Source organism: Symphalangus syndactylus, chromosome 8 (assembly GCF_028878055.3).
Source record: "Symphalangus syndactylus isolate Jambi chromosome 8, NHGRI_mSymSyn1-v2.1_pri, whole genome shotgun sequence".
Classification (NCBI taxonomy): Eukaryota; Metazoa; Chordata; class Mammalia; order Primates; family Hylobatidae; genus Symphalangus; species Symphalangus syndactylus.
This window is the reverse complement of record NC_072430.2, coordinates 131,917,505-131,932,063: the sequence shown is the minus strand read 5'-3', so window position 1 is coordinate 131,932,063 and position 14,559 is coordinate 131,917,505. Positions and strand designations below refer to the sequence as shown.

The 14,559-nt window shown below is 39.6% G+C and overlaps 2 protein-coding genes across 2 annotated transcripts in view; one reads left to right on the top strand and one right to left on the bottom strand.

The window, feature by feature from the left end:
- Window positions 1-14,559, top strand: part of COL4A4 (collagen type IV alpha 4 chain) — a 322,996-nt gene that overhangs the window by 44,751 nt on the left and 263,686 nt on the right. Inside the window, exons 7-9 of the mRNA XM_063645750.1 lie at window positions 69-159; window positions 3,065-3,837; window positions 9,258-9,363. The gene's annotated coding sequence lies outside the window, so the exon portion shown is untranslated. The remainder of the gene's footprint in view (window positions 1-68; window positions 160-3,064; window positions 3,838-9,257; window positions 9,364-14,559) is intronic.
- COL4A3 (collagen type IV alpha 3 chain) overlaps window positions 1-14,559 on the bottom strand; it is a 153,175-nt gene that overhangs the window by 44,695 nt on the left and 93,921 nt on the right. Inside the window, exons 14-23 of the mRNA XM_055290811.2 lie at window positions 14,367-14,429; window positions 13,828-13,887; window positions 12,475-12,519; window positions 12,148-12,201; window positions 10,920-10,961; window positions 8,664-8,748; window positions 7,403-7,438; window positions 4,575-4,739; window positions 1,998-2,090; window positions 1,424-1,519 (exon numbers count right to left, since the gene is read on the bottom strand). Coding sequence (XP_055146786.1) covers window positions 1,424-1,519; window positions 1,998-2,090; window positions 4,575-4,739; window positions 7,403-7,438; window positions 8,664-8,748; window positions 10,920-10,961; window positions 12,148-12,201; window positions 12,475-12,519; window positions 13,828-13,887; window positions 14,367-14,429 — 739 coding nt within the window. The remainder of the gene's footprint in view (window positions 1-1,423; window positions 1,520-1,997; window positions 2,091-4,574; window positions 4,740-7,402; window positions 7,439-8,663; window positions 8,749-10,919; window positions 10,962-12,147; window positions 12,202-12,474; window positions 12,520-13,827; window positions 13,888-14,366; window positions 14,430-14,559) is intronic.

The following is a 14,559-nucleotide window of genomic DNA, read 5'->3' as shown; positions in this document are numbered from 1 at the left end:
TCCCAGAAGACCCTATGCCAATGCAAATGGCTACTGGATGGTGATAATGTATAATATTCTCTATCCAGGTTGCCAGGTGGACCTTTGGATTAACTCCCCCAAAGCAGCCCCCTAGGAGACAGGCGACAGCACCACAGTCAGGGGATGCAGGCGTGGAGGGTAAGAGCACACCTCTGGATTTAAGTTCAGTCTCTACCACATTATTAGCTATGCCACCTGATGCCTCGGCTTCCTCATCTGTCAAATGGGGTTAATTATAGCACCAACCTCTAGGGTTGATGTGAGAAATAAAGGAATGGAGGCACATAAGACCCTTAGAACAGTGCCCAACAAACAGGCCAAGGACTCTGTAACTTCAACTCTTAGTGGTTAATGATACATAATTTGATGACACTGTCTGAAGACCAAGGTGCTGGTGGCAGAGTCAGGACTATGGGTGGTAGCAAGGGAGAGAGAGGCCCTGTGTAGACAGGGGAGTGGCACAAGGGGCAGAGGAACCCAGTCAGTAAACAGAGACGTTTTGTACTTCAAAGTTTTGCCCATAGGCAGTTCCATAACTGAAGACTAGGAGGTCAAAAGCAGAGGTGGTGACAGCTGGGAGTAACCATGTGGTGCGGAGAGTCCTGGCCCGGCACAGAGTTGTCAAGAGAAGGCTTGCGAATCATCCTTTCTTTAACAGGACACTGGCTATAAAATGTTGTGTTTTTTTTTTTCCTTTCAAAATTTGACTTAGTGGCTATTTTTTTTTTTTTTTTTTAAAAACACCATGAGATTTTAAATAAAAATTCCAATTCCTTTCTTCTCATGAAAACTTGGAAGACTTATTAATGCAGGGCCTGACATGTTGCACAGTAACAATGGGCTGAAGCCGAGTGCCTGCTGGCCCGTTCAAATGTGCCCTCAGTTTGTTTAGTGCAGTTCTGCAACTCTGTTGTCCCCAGCACTGAGGATGTTGCAATTTTTTTAATAGCATTTGCATTCTTAAGAAGAAAGTGAAATACTACATATTCCTGTGAATCTTTTAAAAGTAGGAACATGAAAAAATGGACTGAGTAGGGTTGTGTCTTTTGAGAAAAAGAGGGAGAGAGCATATTTCTTTACGGAGGAGAAAGAGGGTGTGTGTTTCATGCAGCTGCTTCACTGCCTTCAGTTAACTGCTCTTCTCTTGTAGGACTCTGTGTTCACAATTCCTGCCTAACACAATACTTTGCTAGGGGTCAGCAACTAAAATGGAACAGGGAAAAATACCAACTTTTCTTGGATTTTGGCTGACTTTATGTTAATAGAATATATGTTTTTGAAACTCGCCCTCCAAGTTCATCTAAACCACGCTGTGACATCCACCAATCTAATGCCTTTATTTTCTTCCAGTGTATTGACCCTTTTGTGCTTGCAAAAACACTTGCATGCAAATTGTTTGTACCTGGGATTCCTTTTACACCATATAACCCTGGCAATCCTGGGAGACCGGGAGGCCCTGGGATATAAGGGCACCGTGTACACAGGAGGCCTGGTTCTCCTGCAATGAGAGTATACTAGCATTACTTATAAAGCTACACCGGGTCCTCAGAAAGAACAAGTATTTTCCAACCACACTATCATTTATTACATTTAAATATTTTATGTAGTGAAAATTATCTAGGACATTATACATATTAATTTAAAAATTCATCTATTATAGATCTGCTTACTTTAATGTTCTGAGCTATACAGTTCTTCTGAAAGGGGAAATTCCAAGAGTCTAACATAAAACATCTATTTCAGTATTTTTTTCCTTGCATGCAGGCAAAAACTCACATTTTAGGGATATCCAACAATTTATTGCATGGGTGCCAAATTATTGATTTACAAATAAATGAATACTTTTAGCTAATGGAAAATAAGTCATCACTGACTGGTAGCTATTTGAGATCATTGTTATCTCAGGGGGAAAAATCAATGATAATAGTGAGAATGAAAAAGGCTTATCCTAATACAACACTATTGATTGAACCAACCTTTGGGCCCATCAACTCCTGGGATTCCTGGAGACCCTAGATAGCCTGGCAGTCCGCGATCTCCAGGTGGACCCTTGCGAAAAACGATGTCACCTATAAAAATACGGCACCAAAGACAATATTTTATTTGTGTTTTTTTCAATTTAGCAAGTATTGTAATATATGTATTATTTAAAATGCATCTCTCTCATCTTTGTATTGGAAGCCTAGTCTTTAGAAGTTTATCTGCAACTGAGAAGGCATGGTGAGCAGCTCTTCCCTTCATATTACATAGATGTGGTATTTTTAAGGTAGTTGATCTTTGAAAGCTCATTGTATAATTTTTTTTTTGTCACAGAATCAACCTATTTTATCTTACTTAGTTGTTTCCAATTATTCCAAGTTGATATGGTTTGGCTGTGTCCCAAATCTCATCTCGAATTGTAGTTCTATAATCCCCGTGTGTCATGAAGGGGACCTGGTGGGAGGTAATTTAATCATGGGGCGGTTACCCTCATGCTGTTCTTGTGATAGTCAATGAGTGTTTATGAGATCTGATGGTTTTATAAAGGGCTTTTCCCCATTTTGCTCAGCGCTTCTCCTTGTTGCCATCATGTGAAGAAGGATGTGTTTGCTTCTCTTTCTGCCATGAGTGTAAGTTTACTGAGGCCTCTCCAGCTGTGCTGAACTGTGTCAATTAAACCTCTTTAAATTACCCAGTCTCAGGTATGTCTTTATTAGCAGCATGAGAATGGACTAATACACAGACAATCCCTTCAGCATCTTGAGGCAAAGGATCAACTCTTATTCTGGATATTTTTGGATATATTGTATTTTCCTGATATACTGTAGATGCTTAATATATACTGAGTGAAAGAAAAATGGATTCTGACTCAGGGTATCAACTGTTTTCTCTTTGTTGCTTGTCCACATCAATTGAGTTGTCATCCTTAAAGCAGGTCTCTAAGAAAGCTCTTCTCAGCTTCCACATTATCTGCTACTGTAATGTTGCAATGAACAGCTAATTCTCTTAAACTGGTTAATTGTGTTCAGTAATCTAATTTTTGGCTTTGCCATTTCAATTACAGGTTGAAGGCAATGGCGATGAAAGTAAATATTTAAAAACAGTACCATAGCTGTCCCAAATTTCACAAAAACAAGGTACCACTGGAAACATTTAATTTCGTTGGAACACAGAAGAATGACCATTTTGTGATCAGTTTTCTGCGTCTTTAAAATACCTGGAAGGTCATCTTTAAATGGTACAATCTGATAAAAGTTTAATACTTAGTGTAGACTTGTAGGAATACTTCTACATTCATACATTTTTGTATACTTATACATTTTCATATTCAATGAATGCTTAATTCAAAAAATATATGAGTACCTACAGTGTTCCCCATGCTACATACTGGGCTTAAACAGTCAAAAAGACACAGTCTTTGACCTCAAAATACTTTGATTCTTGTAAGGAAAACTGACAAAAACAAAGATAAGGCAATGGGAAAACTTCTACAGTTGGGATAACCTTGGAGGTTACAAGATGTGGACTCACTGAAAGCTTTCTGCTGGACTTGAACTTGAAGCTGCAATCTGAAGGGCAGACGGGTGTTACTTAGAGAAGGGAAAGTAGGAAGCAAAGACCCCTGGACAGAGTGTAGCAGGCACAGAGGGAGCATGACACCTCCGGGAGAGAGCCGCAAGCACCTGGGCCCAGATCCCAGCTTTAGCTTCATTAGCCCTGTGAACTCTGTATGTCAGCCTTGACATAGAAAAAAAGAGGATACTAAACCTCCATCTTAAAAGAGACTTGGAAGAAGCTGGGATTATAGGCACACCACCACACCTGGCCCCAGAAAAGGTATGTTAAAATATAAAGTGTGATCTATATGTTCATGAGGACCTATTGTACCTATGAGCCAACACAGAATGCTAAGTGGCTCTCTAGAGGGATGCAAAGGAAAGGCTCCCTGTGTAAGAACCTCTGAGCACCACTTGAAGTCCACTGGGCCACACCTCTGTCATCTCTGACCCCTTTACCTCATAGCATGTTGCCTTACACCCATGCAGCACACCTCTGGCCTACTGTCCTGGGGCTTCCCTGCTGATGCTAAGGCATGGGACTTCCTGGGAACCATGCAGACACATCCTGGAAGTGGGAGGATGGGAGGTGGGGGGCTGCTCCTCTCTTGGGGGGGAAATCTTTGACCCATGGGAACTAGGAGCAAATGGATAAATTCTTGCCTCTTTCTCCCCTGGCACAGGCTTCTTAGAAGATAATCTCCAGGGCTGAACAGGCAGTTGCATTTGGTCAAGGCCAACTTGATAGCCACCCATCCTTCCCCATGTCACTCTCTTTGTCCCTGCCTCCTGCTCTGCTCTCTGAGAAACTCAGGCTAAGACTTTGCTGCATTTGTTTAGTAGTCATTGCATCAGTTTCTTTCACAGACAGTTAGTGAAATGAAGACCATCGGAAAGGTAACTCATAAAAACCACACAGACTGATGGCTAAGCTGTGAGTAGGGTTTGTTGCCCCTGGTTTGCACACATCTGTCATTTGGCACTGTACACAAAAGGGGTCCCCTTCCACATCTTTACCTGGTGGTCCTGGAGGTCCCGGTGATCCTGGAAGGCCTGGTGAACCAGGACAACCTGGGGACCCAGGAGTCCCCAGGGCATCCTTTCCTGGGTGGCCTCGTTCCCCTTTAGTTCCTTTCAAGCCTGGCCATCCAGGGGCTCCTCTGAGGCCAGGCCTTGATGATCCTTGGAGAAAATAATCATTTCTTGTATTTTACATTTTTTCCTGATTAATACAAATTTATTTTTTAATTGCAGGAGTGATATAATTTTATTTATAAAAATTGCACAATGGAGAGGTACATAACACATATAAAATAAAAAAGTGAATATCCTTGCTTTTTTCATCTGTGGCCTTGTTAAATAACCACAGTACAGCAAAGTGCAGAACATTCCATTCCCATGAGAAAATTTATTACAAGAAACTGAAACAGAGTGTGGGATGTACTGTAGTCTCTTTATTTAAAAGGAAGTGAGGAATACTTCCATATATGCTACTTTGTAGATTTTTTTTATTAGAGACTAGAGGATGGCCCCAGTGCCCAAAATGAGAGAGAAAGTTGTTAAGTGGACTTTATTCCTGCCAGTGTCTTAGACATAAAAGGGTGTGATGGGCGATAGTCCTCTCCTGGGAAAGGAGCCATGCCTGGTGGCACGAACCCCACCCTAATCTTAAAGTGGTGAGGATGTGAGGAGGGGACAGTCTCAAATCTCTATCCCACAAACAGCTTAACTATTAAGAAGAGAGATGCTACCAGCAAAGGGCTGAGAAACCAGCCGGGGTAATGTCTGGTTATGTCCTATTATTTGAACACAAAGACAAAATCTTCTGATTGATATCCATTTCAGAGCTTTGTATTTTTTAATCATATTTTATTTTGGCATATTATATTTGTACTAATTTATGGGGTACATGTAAGATTTTGTTACATGTATCGAATGTGTAGTGTAATGATCATGTCAAGGTATTTTTGAGTATCTGTGACCCAAGTATTTATCATTTCTGTGTTGAGTACATTTCATGTCCTCTCTTCCAGTTAATTTGAAATATACAATACATTGTTGTTAACTATAGTCACCCTACTGTGCTATCAAACATTAGAATTTATTCCTTCTATCTAATTGTATACTTGTACCCATTAACCAATCTCTCTTCACCCCTAACTCCATCAAAAAAACTCTTAGAACCGATAAACAAATTCAGTAAAATTGCAGGACATGAAATCAACATACAAAAATCAGTACCATTTTTTATGCACCAATAATGAAATAGCCAAAAAAGAAATCAAGAAGGCAATCCCATTTGCAGTAGCCACACGCACACAATAAAATACCTAGGAATACATTTAACCAACAAGGTGAAAGATCCCTGCAAGGAAAACTATAAAACACGGGTGAAAGAAATTGAAGAGAACACAAGCAAATGGAAAGACATCCCATGCTCATGGATCAGAAGAACTAATCTAGTTAAAATGACCATACTACCCAAAGCAATCTACAGATTCAATGCAATCCCTATCAAGATACCAATGCCATTTCTCACAGAAACAGAAAAAACAATCCTAAAATTCTACTGGAATTAGAGTTTTGTAATTTTCCACTCATTGGCTTCTTAAAGGAGCCTGTTTTTTGTTTGTTTGTTTGTTTGTTTGTTTGTTTTTCTGTTTTTTTTTTACTTAGGGGCCTGGCAGGGGCAAGGAGGTCTTCCTTAATGTCAGAGCTCTAAAATATCTTTTTGCCCCATTCTAACTGTAAGAGATATCTACTATTAACAGTTTGAGGTATATCTTTCCATGCATATTCAGGTACATATAATATTTATCCATTTCTGTATCTTTTTTTAACTAGTGGAATTATAGTATACTTATAGTTCTGCAGTATGCTTTATTCTGATTAATTTTCAAAATTATGAAGTAGTATAATACACAACATCATATAAGAAAAATATGATCAGTGGCAGGGCACTTGCCCAGTAGTTTATCAAATTTTGCTCTTTTTTCTTAGTTTTGTTTTCGTTAAAAAGAACACACTACAGTTATACTTGATGAGTCCCTGTGGACCACCCCTGATCCAACTCTTTCCTCTCTCAAAAGGTAAACACTCTAATAAGTCACAGACGAAAGTTTAGAACTTTACAGAAAAAGTATAATGTAGGTATCCTTATGCAACTCGTGATATGTTATGAAAACTATCATTTTCAACCAACCTCATTACCATGACATTGTTTTCTATTTCTGTACCTCCTCTGAGTTTCAAGGCCCCTGCTCATACTTCAAAGTCACTGTAAAAATCCCGAACAATAAGGCTTTTACAAATAGTTAAAACTGCTGAGAAGAGAAAAAGAGCATTTCTGTATCAGTTTGTATCAGCTCCACTCCTTCTTCCACTAAAATTGCAAAGATGACAATTTAAGAAGCTGAAAACACTGTTTTATTTTATTTTGAGATGGAGTCTCACTGTTGCCCAGGCTGGAGTGCAGTGGTGCCATCTCAGCTCACTGCAACCTCCGCATCCCAGGTTCAAGTGATTCTGCTGCCTCAGCCTCCCAACTGGCTGGAATTACAGGTGTACGCCACCACACCCAGCTAATTTTTTTGTATTTTTAGTAGAGACGGGGTTTTGCCATGTTTGCCAGGCTGGTCTCGAACTCCTGACCTCAGATGATCCACCTGCCTTGGTCTCCCAAAGTGCTGGGATTACAGGCGTGAGCCATTGAACCCAGCCTGGAAATACTTTTAGATCCGTTAATGAAACATTTGTCTTACGTAAATAATGCAAACTTAATAGAGAACAGCTTATTTTCCTTTGTAATAGCATTTCTATTTGTACCCCAAGAAACATGGACATACCAGGACTTCCAGGAACTCCGGGGGGACCACTGGGACCTGGGAATATATAACATTAATTAATTGCTTAGAAAGATATAAATGCTATCCCATCCACTTTTGAAATCTTGGGTAACAATATAATGATAGTTAATAATATAGTTTTCATATTTTTTTCCTACTCTCACCTAGACAAATATTAGAAATTTTCACTTATTTAGACAAGAGAAAACTAATCTTAGAAGTCTAACACTCAAAAGTAAATCATGCCACCTTATCATTTTCACATAATTCAGCAAAGATTTACTAAGAGCCTGCTCTGTGTTCAGCACTTTGCTGGAAGTGTAGACGTCAGAAAATCAAACAGTCCTGGAACATCCAGGATAGCAGTTTGTCTTGGTGTTCCATCATAGATTGCTTCCACTTGTAATATCCTGGGGGTTATAATTCCTTTATATATACATGTGAGTGATTTACAGTAAGTGTACCAGATTTTTAAGAAAATCTGTATCAATATCTGTATTCATCTGTCCTTTTGTTTAAATACACTGGGAAATTTTATTCTTTTAAGTAAAATTTTCCTTTGAAATCTTCTTCATATCAATAATTTGTCTAGATCAGTGGCTTCCAATCCTGGCTGCACGCTGGACTAGTCCAGGGAGTTTTTACAATCTTCCAGTGTCCAGAGCCCTCCTCCAGACAATGAAATCAGAATCACAGGGGGGGACCTTGACGAGGCCATTATAGAAGTTCCCAGGGTTTTCAATATGTAGCCAGAGATGACAGGGATTGGCCTAGAACTTTTGGATTTCTCCAAAGTGACTTTTGGATTTCTCCAAAGTGATACAGTATAAGTACATGTGACAATAATTCATGGCATCAAGGACAGATCATTGCTTCAAGAGTCAGGAAACCAGGGTTTCAATTCCCCCTTGCAAATCTCTGTGTGAGTTTGTTCGCAGTCTCCATTTTTCCCTTCGTAATCCCACTGCGATTGCCAATGCCTTGCACTCCCTCCTCCTGCCCTCCAGCAAGTGTTTCCATGACAGATTTGAACTTTATGCTTTGCTACATATAGATAATTTAGTTACCTTCCTGGTATACCACCTATGAAATAAAAATAGGAAGAGTAGGAGACATAAAAAAATAACACCTCTATGAAAATGAAGAGATCTCCCTTCCCTTTCCTCACCCATGTCAATTCCATAAGCACTTGCTATTTATTACCTTGAAAGAAAACCAGAAATATGTTCAGCAAATGCTTTGGGAAGAAATTTATTCTTACCTTGTGGGCCACGAGTTCCTTTGGGCCCTGGTGGGCCTGGAATGCCTTCATCTCCCTTTTCCTGGTATGTGTCATAATATTCTATCTTAGAGGAGAAAGAAACGAATACAGAGAAAGGATAGCTATTTATGGACAGCTCACCAAACATAATTACTTCAGTTTCTTCATTTTGGCCCAAAGATGGCTTCCTTATTTTCCTGAATTCATAGGTTTACATGTTAGCAGGTATACGATAGTCATGCAAATGTACGTGGAAAAATTTAAATAAGTAGACCTTTGTGGTATCACAGTATCAGATATTTTATGGGCTTTCAATTAGAAGTACATTTTATGATGTGACTCAGGTTACACACCCACATTTATATGTACACATTCATACATACCTATGTATGTGTGTATATGTATAGAAAAATTAAAGTTTCACAAAATAATGACTTATTATTACAACATGTGATCAACCCTGATACTTTTTATTCTATTCTACTTCACTTTTCAAAAATGCTGGTCCTGTTGGACTGAACTTATTTCCATTCTGGAAGTGTATGGAACCCACACATCAAAAAATACTGTATTTATTGTTTCTTTAAATTCCAGGGAACCCTTGACCTGCAAGAATCGAGGAATATTGTTTCTGACATGCTCAGTGGACCTACTGCTGGTGTTCTTAACCATTTCCTTCCTAAGTGGAACTTCTTCTGAGGTTAGTAGAAGCTGCAAACAGAGTTATATGGAATTGAATATAAGAAAATACACAGTGAGGAGTGCTAAGAATTCCTCTGAAATGTAATGAAAAGGTAGATTTCATTTAGCATTCAGTATATTTATCTTGAAGGAAAAAAGGTGGAAATATCAAAGGTTAAAAAAAACCTCTTTGTTTTTTCATATGCTAGATGGATCAATTACTTTGTTGATTTATTTAACAAGAGCCTTGCGGTTAAGCAATATATATAAAATCACAAAAGTATTATATTAATAATATAACATAATAATGTCCACCATGAAATCTGTAATGATATGCATGCACCTACCAAGTGATGGGCACAGTGCTAAGTGATTTCACCAAATAGTTATTTAATCTTCCTGGCAACTCCACTAAAGTATTTTGGGACTGCTATAGTTTGAATATGCCCCCTCCAAAATTTAGGTGTTATCAATGTGATAGAAGTAAGAGGTAGGGTCTGTAGGAGGTGATTAGGCCATGAGGAATTAATGGGGTTAAGGCCCTATTAAAAGAGGCTTTGAGCAGCATCAGGCCAGCTTGCCCTTCTGCTTTCTGCCATGTGAGGATGCAGCCAAGAAAGCCCTCACCAGACCAAGGGCCAGCATCTTGATTTTGGACTTCCCAGCCTCTAGAACTGTGAAAAAAATTTCTGTTCCTTACAAATTACTCTATCTCAGGTATTCTCTTGTAGCAGCACAGAACAGACTAAGACAGGGGCTCTATGCATCCAAATCATTTACTTTCAGTGTAAAGATGCAGATTTCTAGGCCCCACTCCAATTCCTGAGTTACATTACTGAGCATGGGGGTCTGAGAACTGCATTTTTAACAGGACACCCTTTCCCCTCATGACCCTTTTGCCACCATGTGCCATTTTGTTTAACCTGCATGAACATTCATGACAGCCTTGCTTGGCACACTGAATGTGAGAACCACTGTTTTTTGAGGTAGGAGATGAATGGACACCAGCACTCAGTCCGGGTCCCCTTTCTCCTTTTCTTCAGCTGCAGAGTCACAGAATATAAAATGTGGCTGCTCTGCAGTTAGGAGCTGACATGAAATACATGTCCACTGGGAAGGGGAGCACTGCCTGCTACACAGAGCTTGGGCTGGAATGATTGCTTTTTGCTGACCATATATTAAACCCGTAGCTTAGCTTCTGCTAAGGAGTTGTCATAACCTGGGCCCAGGTGGAGGGGAGGAGAAGCTGACTTCTTCATCCCTTGTTGCTTCACTGTCCTCCTCTACCCTGAAGGTGCAGGATCACCTTGGGCCTGGGCTGCTTAGACAAAGCTTCTCTTCTCTTCCATAGCCCAGCATGGGCATCACTAGTGCCTTCCAGGGACCAAATAGAAATATTTACCCCATGGTCAAAGGGACACATAGTGACCAGCTACTTTCTTCCCTGGTTTGTTAATAAGGTAAATGTTACAATCTCTCTCACACAGCTAATGAGAGACACTGATTCAAAATTTCCTTGCTACTTTAAAGAACTTTATCAAACACAGCATTGATATTGTCTTTAATCACACTTACTGGACCACGAAATCCTGGAGAGCCAATGTCCCCCTTCTGTCCCTACAGTGAAAGACAATTACAAATTGTGAATATGTTCACCCAAAGTATTTACATATAAAAAGCAAGATGTACAGTTAAAATGGACAATATATTGATATTTAGATGTCATGTACAAACCAAATTAAAGTTAAAGGGACACTGACTTTAAATTATTTTCCTGGAGAGCCCGTATCGGAGTAAGGAATCCCATCTACAAGGTTGTACAGAAGTTGTTATTGCCCGGGTGGTTCTCCAGGTTTCTTTCACAACACCATCTGCAATGCTTGTTCATGTTCATTGCACATTCCTGTGTTTGCACCCAGGTTAGAGGTATGTATGCATTTCCAAGTGTCCCAGCTGTAACAAACCCCCTTTCCTTCAAGAAGGCATTTCAGAATTCTACTGGAAGTGATACTATTAAAGGGTAAACCTTGACTCTGCACATATACCTACATATATAGCCATGTGCCACATAACAATGTTTGGGTCAATGATGGACTGTGTATTTGATAGTGGTCTCATAAAATTATAGTATCATATTTTTACTACACATTTTCTATGTTTAGATAACACAAATACCCACCTTTGTGTTACAATTGCCTACGTTATTCAGTACAGTAACATGCTGTGCAGGTTTATAGCATAGGAGCAACAATCTCTGCCATCTAGGTTTGTGTGAGTACACTCTATGATCTTTGCACAATGACAAAATCACCTAATGGTGCATTTCTCAGGACATATCCCTGTCTTCAAGCAACACATGACTACACATGATTTGAAAATGTTTGTAACATATTGTCAGAAGTGCAGAATACAGTTCACAACTAATTGATCACGACCTTTCAATGTATCATGACTCAGATTAAGACTTGTGAACTCTAGCCTATGCTTGATCTCAAATAACCACAAACTTCCTACAGTTGTAGTTCTTTTTCAACCTCTTCCTCATGGAAAGCTGGACTCTCACTGGTCCTAAGTAAGACAGCTTCAAGTACACAGCACAAGTTTAATATCTTTCCCTCAAGAACACCCTTCAAATGTTTAAGTAAAGTTGCCACATCTCTCTTTTCTTCTTAACAGACCTAGTAGGGTATTTGAATGAAGTCTGTTATTGTAGTCCTTTGTACTTAGGTCCAGCGTTGTAGATAAAATTAAAAGCATAGGCAAAACCCAACCTATTAAAATAGGATATTAGGGAGAGGATTACCTTAATGCCATCTTCACCCGTTAATCCGGGGAAACCCCTGTTACCCTTGACTCCCTAAAGAAAAGAACAAAGGGAAATGGGTCAGAAGACACAGGAGCCAGCTGCTTCTGGGGGGAGCAGGTGCAATTTGAACTCCTCTGAAACAAAAGAATGTGCTCAGATGATCTCTCTTCACAGTGGAGATGTAAAACCATGATTCCCAAATGCAGTTTTTAAAAGCTGTAAGCTTTTTGTTTGTTTATAACTATTTAGTCACTTTAAAAAATCCTTCTTCAGCTAGTAGGACTGACATTTTTACTACCTCCGTGGGCCAAATCAAGTCTATACCTCATTTCCAGGGAAGCCAGGAACACCGTCTTTTCCGGGTTTTCCCTACAGCAAAAACAAATCAAAAACATGAAATTTAATAAATATGGCTAGCTTTACAAATATGGAAATCTTAAGTGATATGATCATCTCCTCTTGACCTCAGGCATGAAAAGTCTGAGTAAAGATCTTCACCCAGGTGTTATAAGGAAAAACTATTAACCACAGAATACACAATGGCCCTCTCTTTCCAGGGAAAGCAGAAGCCAGTCAGAATGGGAAACTAGAGAAAGTCAGAGAAGGAAGGAAGGACATTAACAGCCAAACTTAAATTAGAGCTGATGCTATTCACCCTAAACTTGGAAGGGAAAAAAAACACACACACACACTGGGCAGAGAAGTAAATAAGGAAGCCTAGAAAAAGGAAGGTATTCACAGTGCATTTATTTATTTATTTGAAATATTGGTAATTCCTTGGACCCCAGGTGTGCCTATATTTAAATATATGTATAAAAGATACAGTGTGGTATCTCAACCGGCAGTTTAGATTGACTTTTATGGTATTTGCCCTTCCTGATAAAATTTAAAAATCATGTTCATTGAATATTTTTTCTCAGGCAAAAAAATACATTCTTTTGCTTATATATAATTTTTGTAGATTTTACTTTTCCAAATGTATAACCTTTAGAGATTTAACACAATATATGGATTTAAATCTTTCCAAAATGGATCTGGGTGGGGTAGTGGGGTCCCCTGCTGCTTCCGTTTTTCCAGCCGCCCACTTCCGGTCACAGATTGCCCTATTTCCTTTGTGGGGGCTGCTCTTCCCTCCCTCTAGGTGGTTCTGATGGCACTGTCAGTCTCAGTAGCCCACTGCCCCACTGGCCTGGCCAATTATAGTACCCTTTTCTCTTGGTCACAGCCTTTTTTCCAGAGTGAGACGTATGACCAAGCTGGGCCAGTGAGATGAATTCCCTGGGATTTTATAAATGGACCCAGGGAGAAAGAAGCTCTCTTTCTCCTCTAATGCCATTAGTCTGAAGTTGTTTGCTGCAGGGTAGCTGTTTCTCCCCATCTCCCCTGACATGGAAGATCATCTGCCAGAGGAGAGAATGAGGCTGATATGCAGCGAGAAGCAGAAGTGAGATGGAGAGGGAGTCCTGCCCTTGTATTTTCAGGCCCTGAAGTCCTTGAACCCTGTTTTAGCCTTGAACGTCTTAGATACTTAAGCAAGTAAATCCTGCCTCCCAAATCTTAAAGAACAAAAATTTTTAACTGGAGCTAGTTTGAGTTGGGTATCTTGTTCCTGTAACCTAAAGAGTCCCAAGTCCTGACTAATCAAAGCTGCACATGACACCGAACTTCCGGATTTACCTGCGGGCCAGGGTCTCCAGGAGCACCCTTTTCAGATCCATATGATTCTCCAGGCAGTCCCTGTATTAATTAAAGCCATGTCAAGTTTTATGAATTACTGATTTTTTTACTTACACTGATTTTTATTAATTTGTCCTTTTTGGTTATTCTGCCATTTAAAAACATGTTTAAGTGCTGAACCATCTAAGAGAGAAATCTTATTGATGAATAGTAATTAAAAAGCAGATGCTAAAAAAGCTGATGCTGAAGATAAGTCATAAGATGGGTGGCATTGGGTGCATGTACAACAGTGCAAGGATTTCAGCTAGGAGTGGCTGTAAAATAACTCTAGTGTATTCATGATCTCTGCGGTCAAATGTTATTGTATTTTAGCTAATATTCAGACTTAAAAGCAATAGCTGCTCTGCCTGTGGAGTAGCCATTCTTTTATTCCTTTACTTTCTTAAAAAAAAAACAACTTAAGACAAAACACACATCAAACTAAATACTAAGGCTCTACTTTATGTGTTATGGGGACAATGTAACTTTAAATAACCTACTGAGGGTCCAGGAGGTCCAGGCTCACCCATTGCTCCCTTGTCTCCCTTTTCCCCCTTGAGGTCCTGCCAAAGAAAGAGTTCAACATTGTTACAAATGGATGAAATGAGATTTCACTGATTCAACAGTGGGACAAATCCTCTATCTGTTCAATAAACTGGGTTTACAGACTATGAATGTGCCTCATGTTAACGC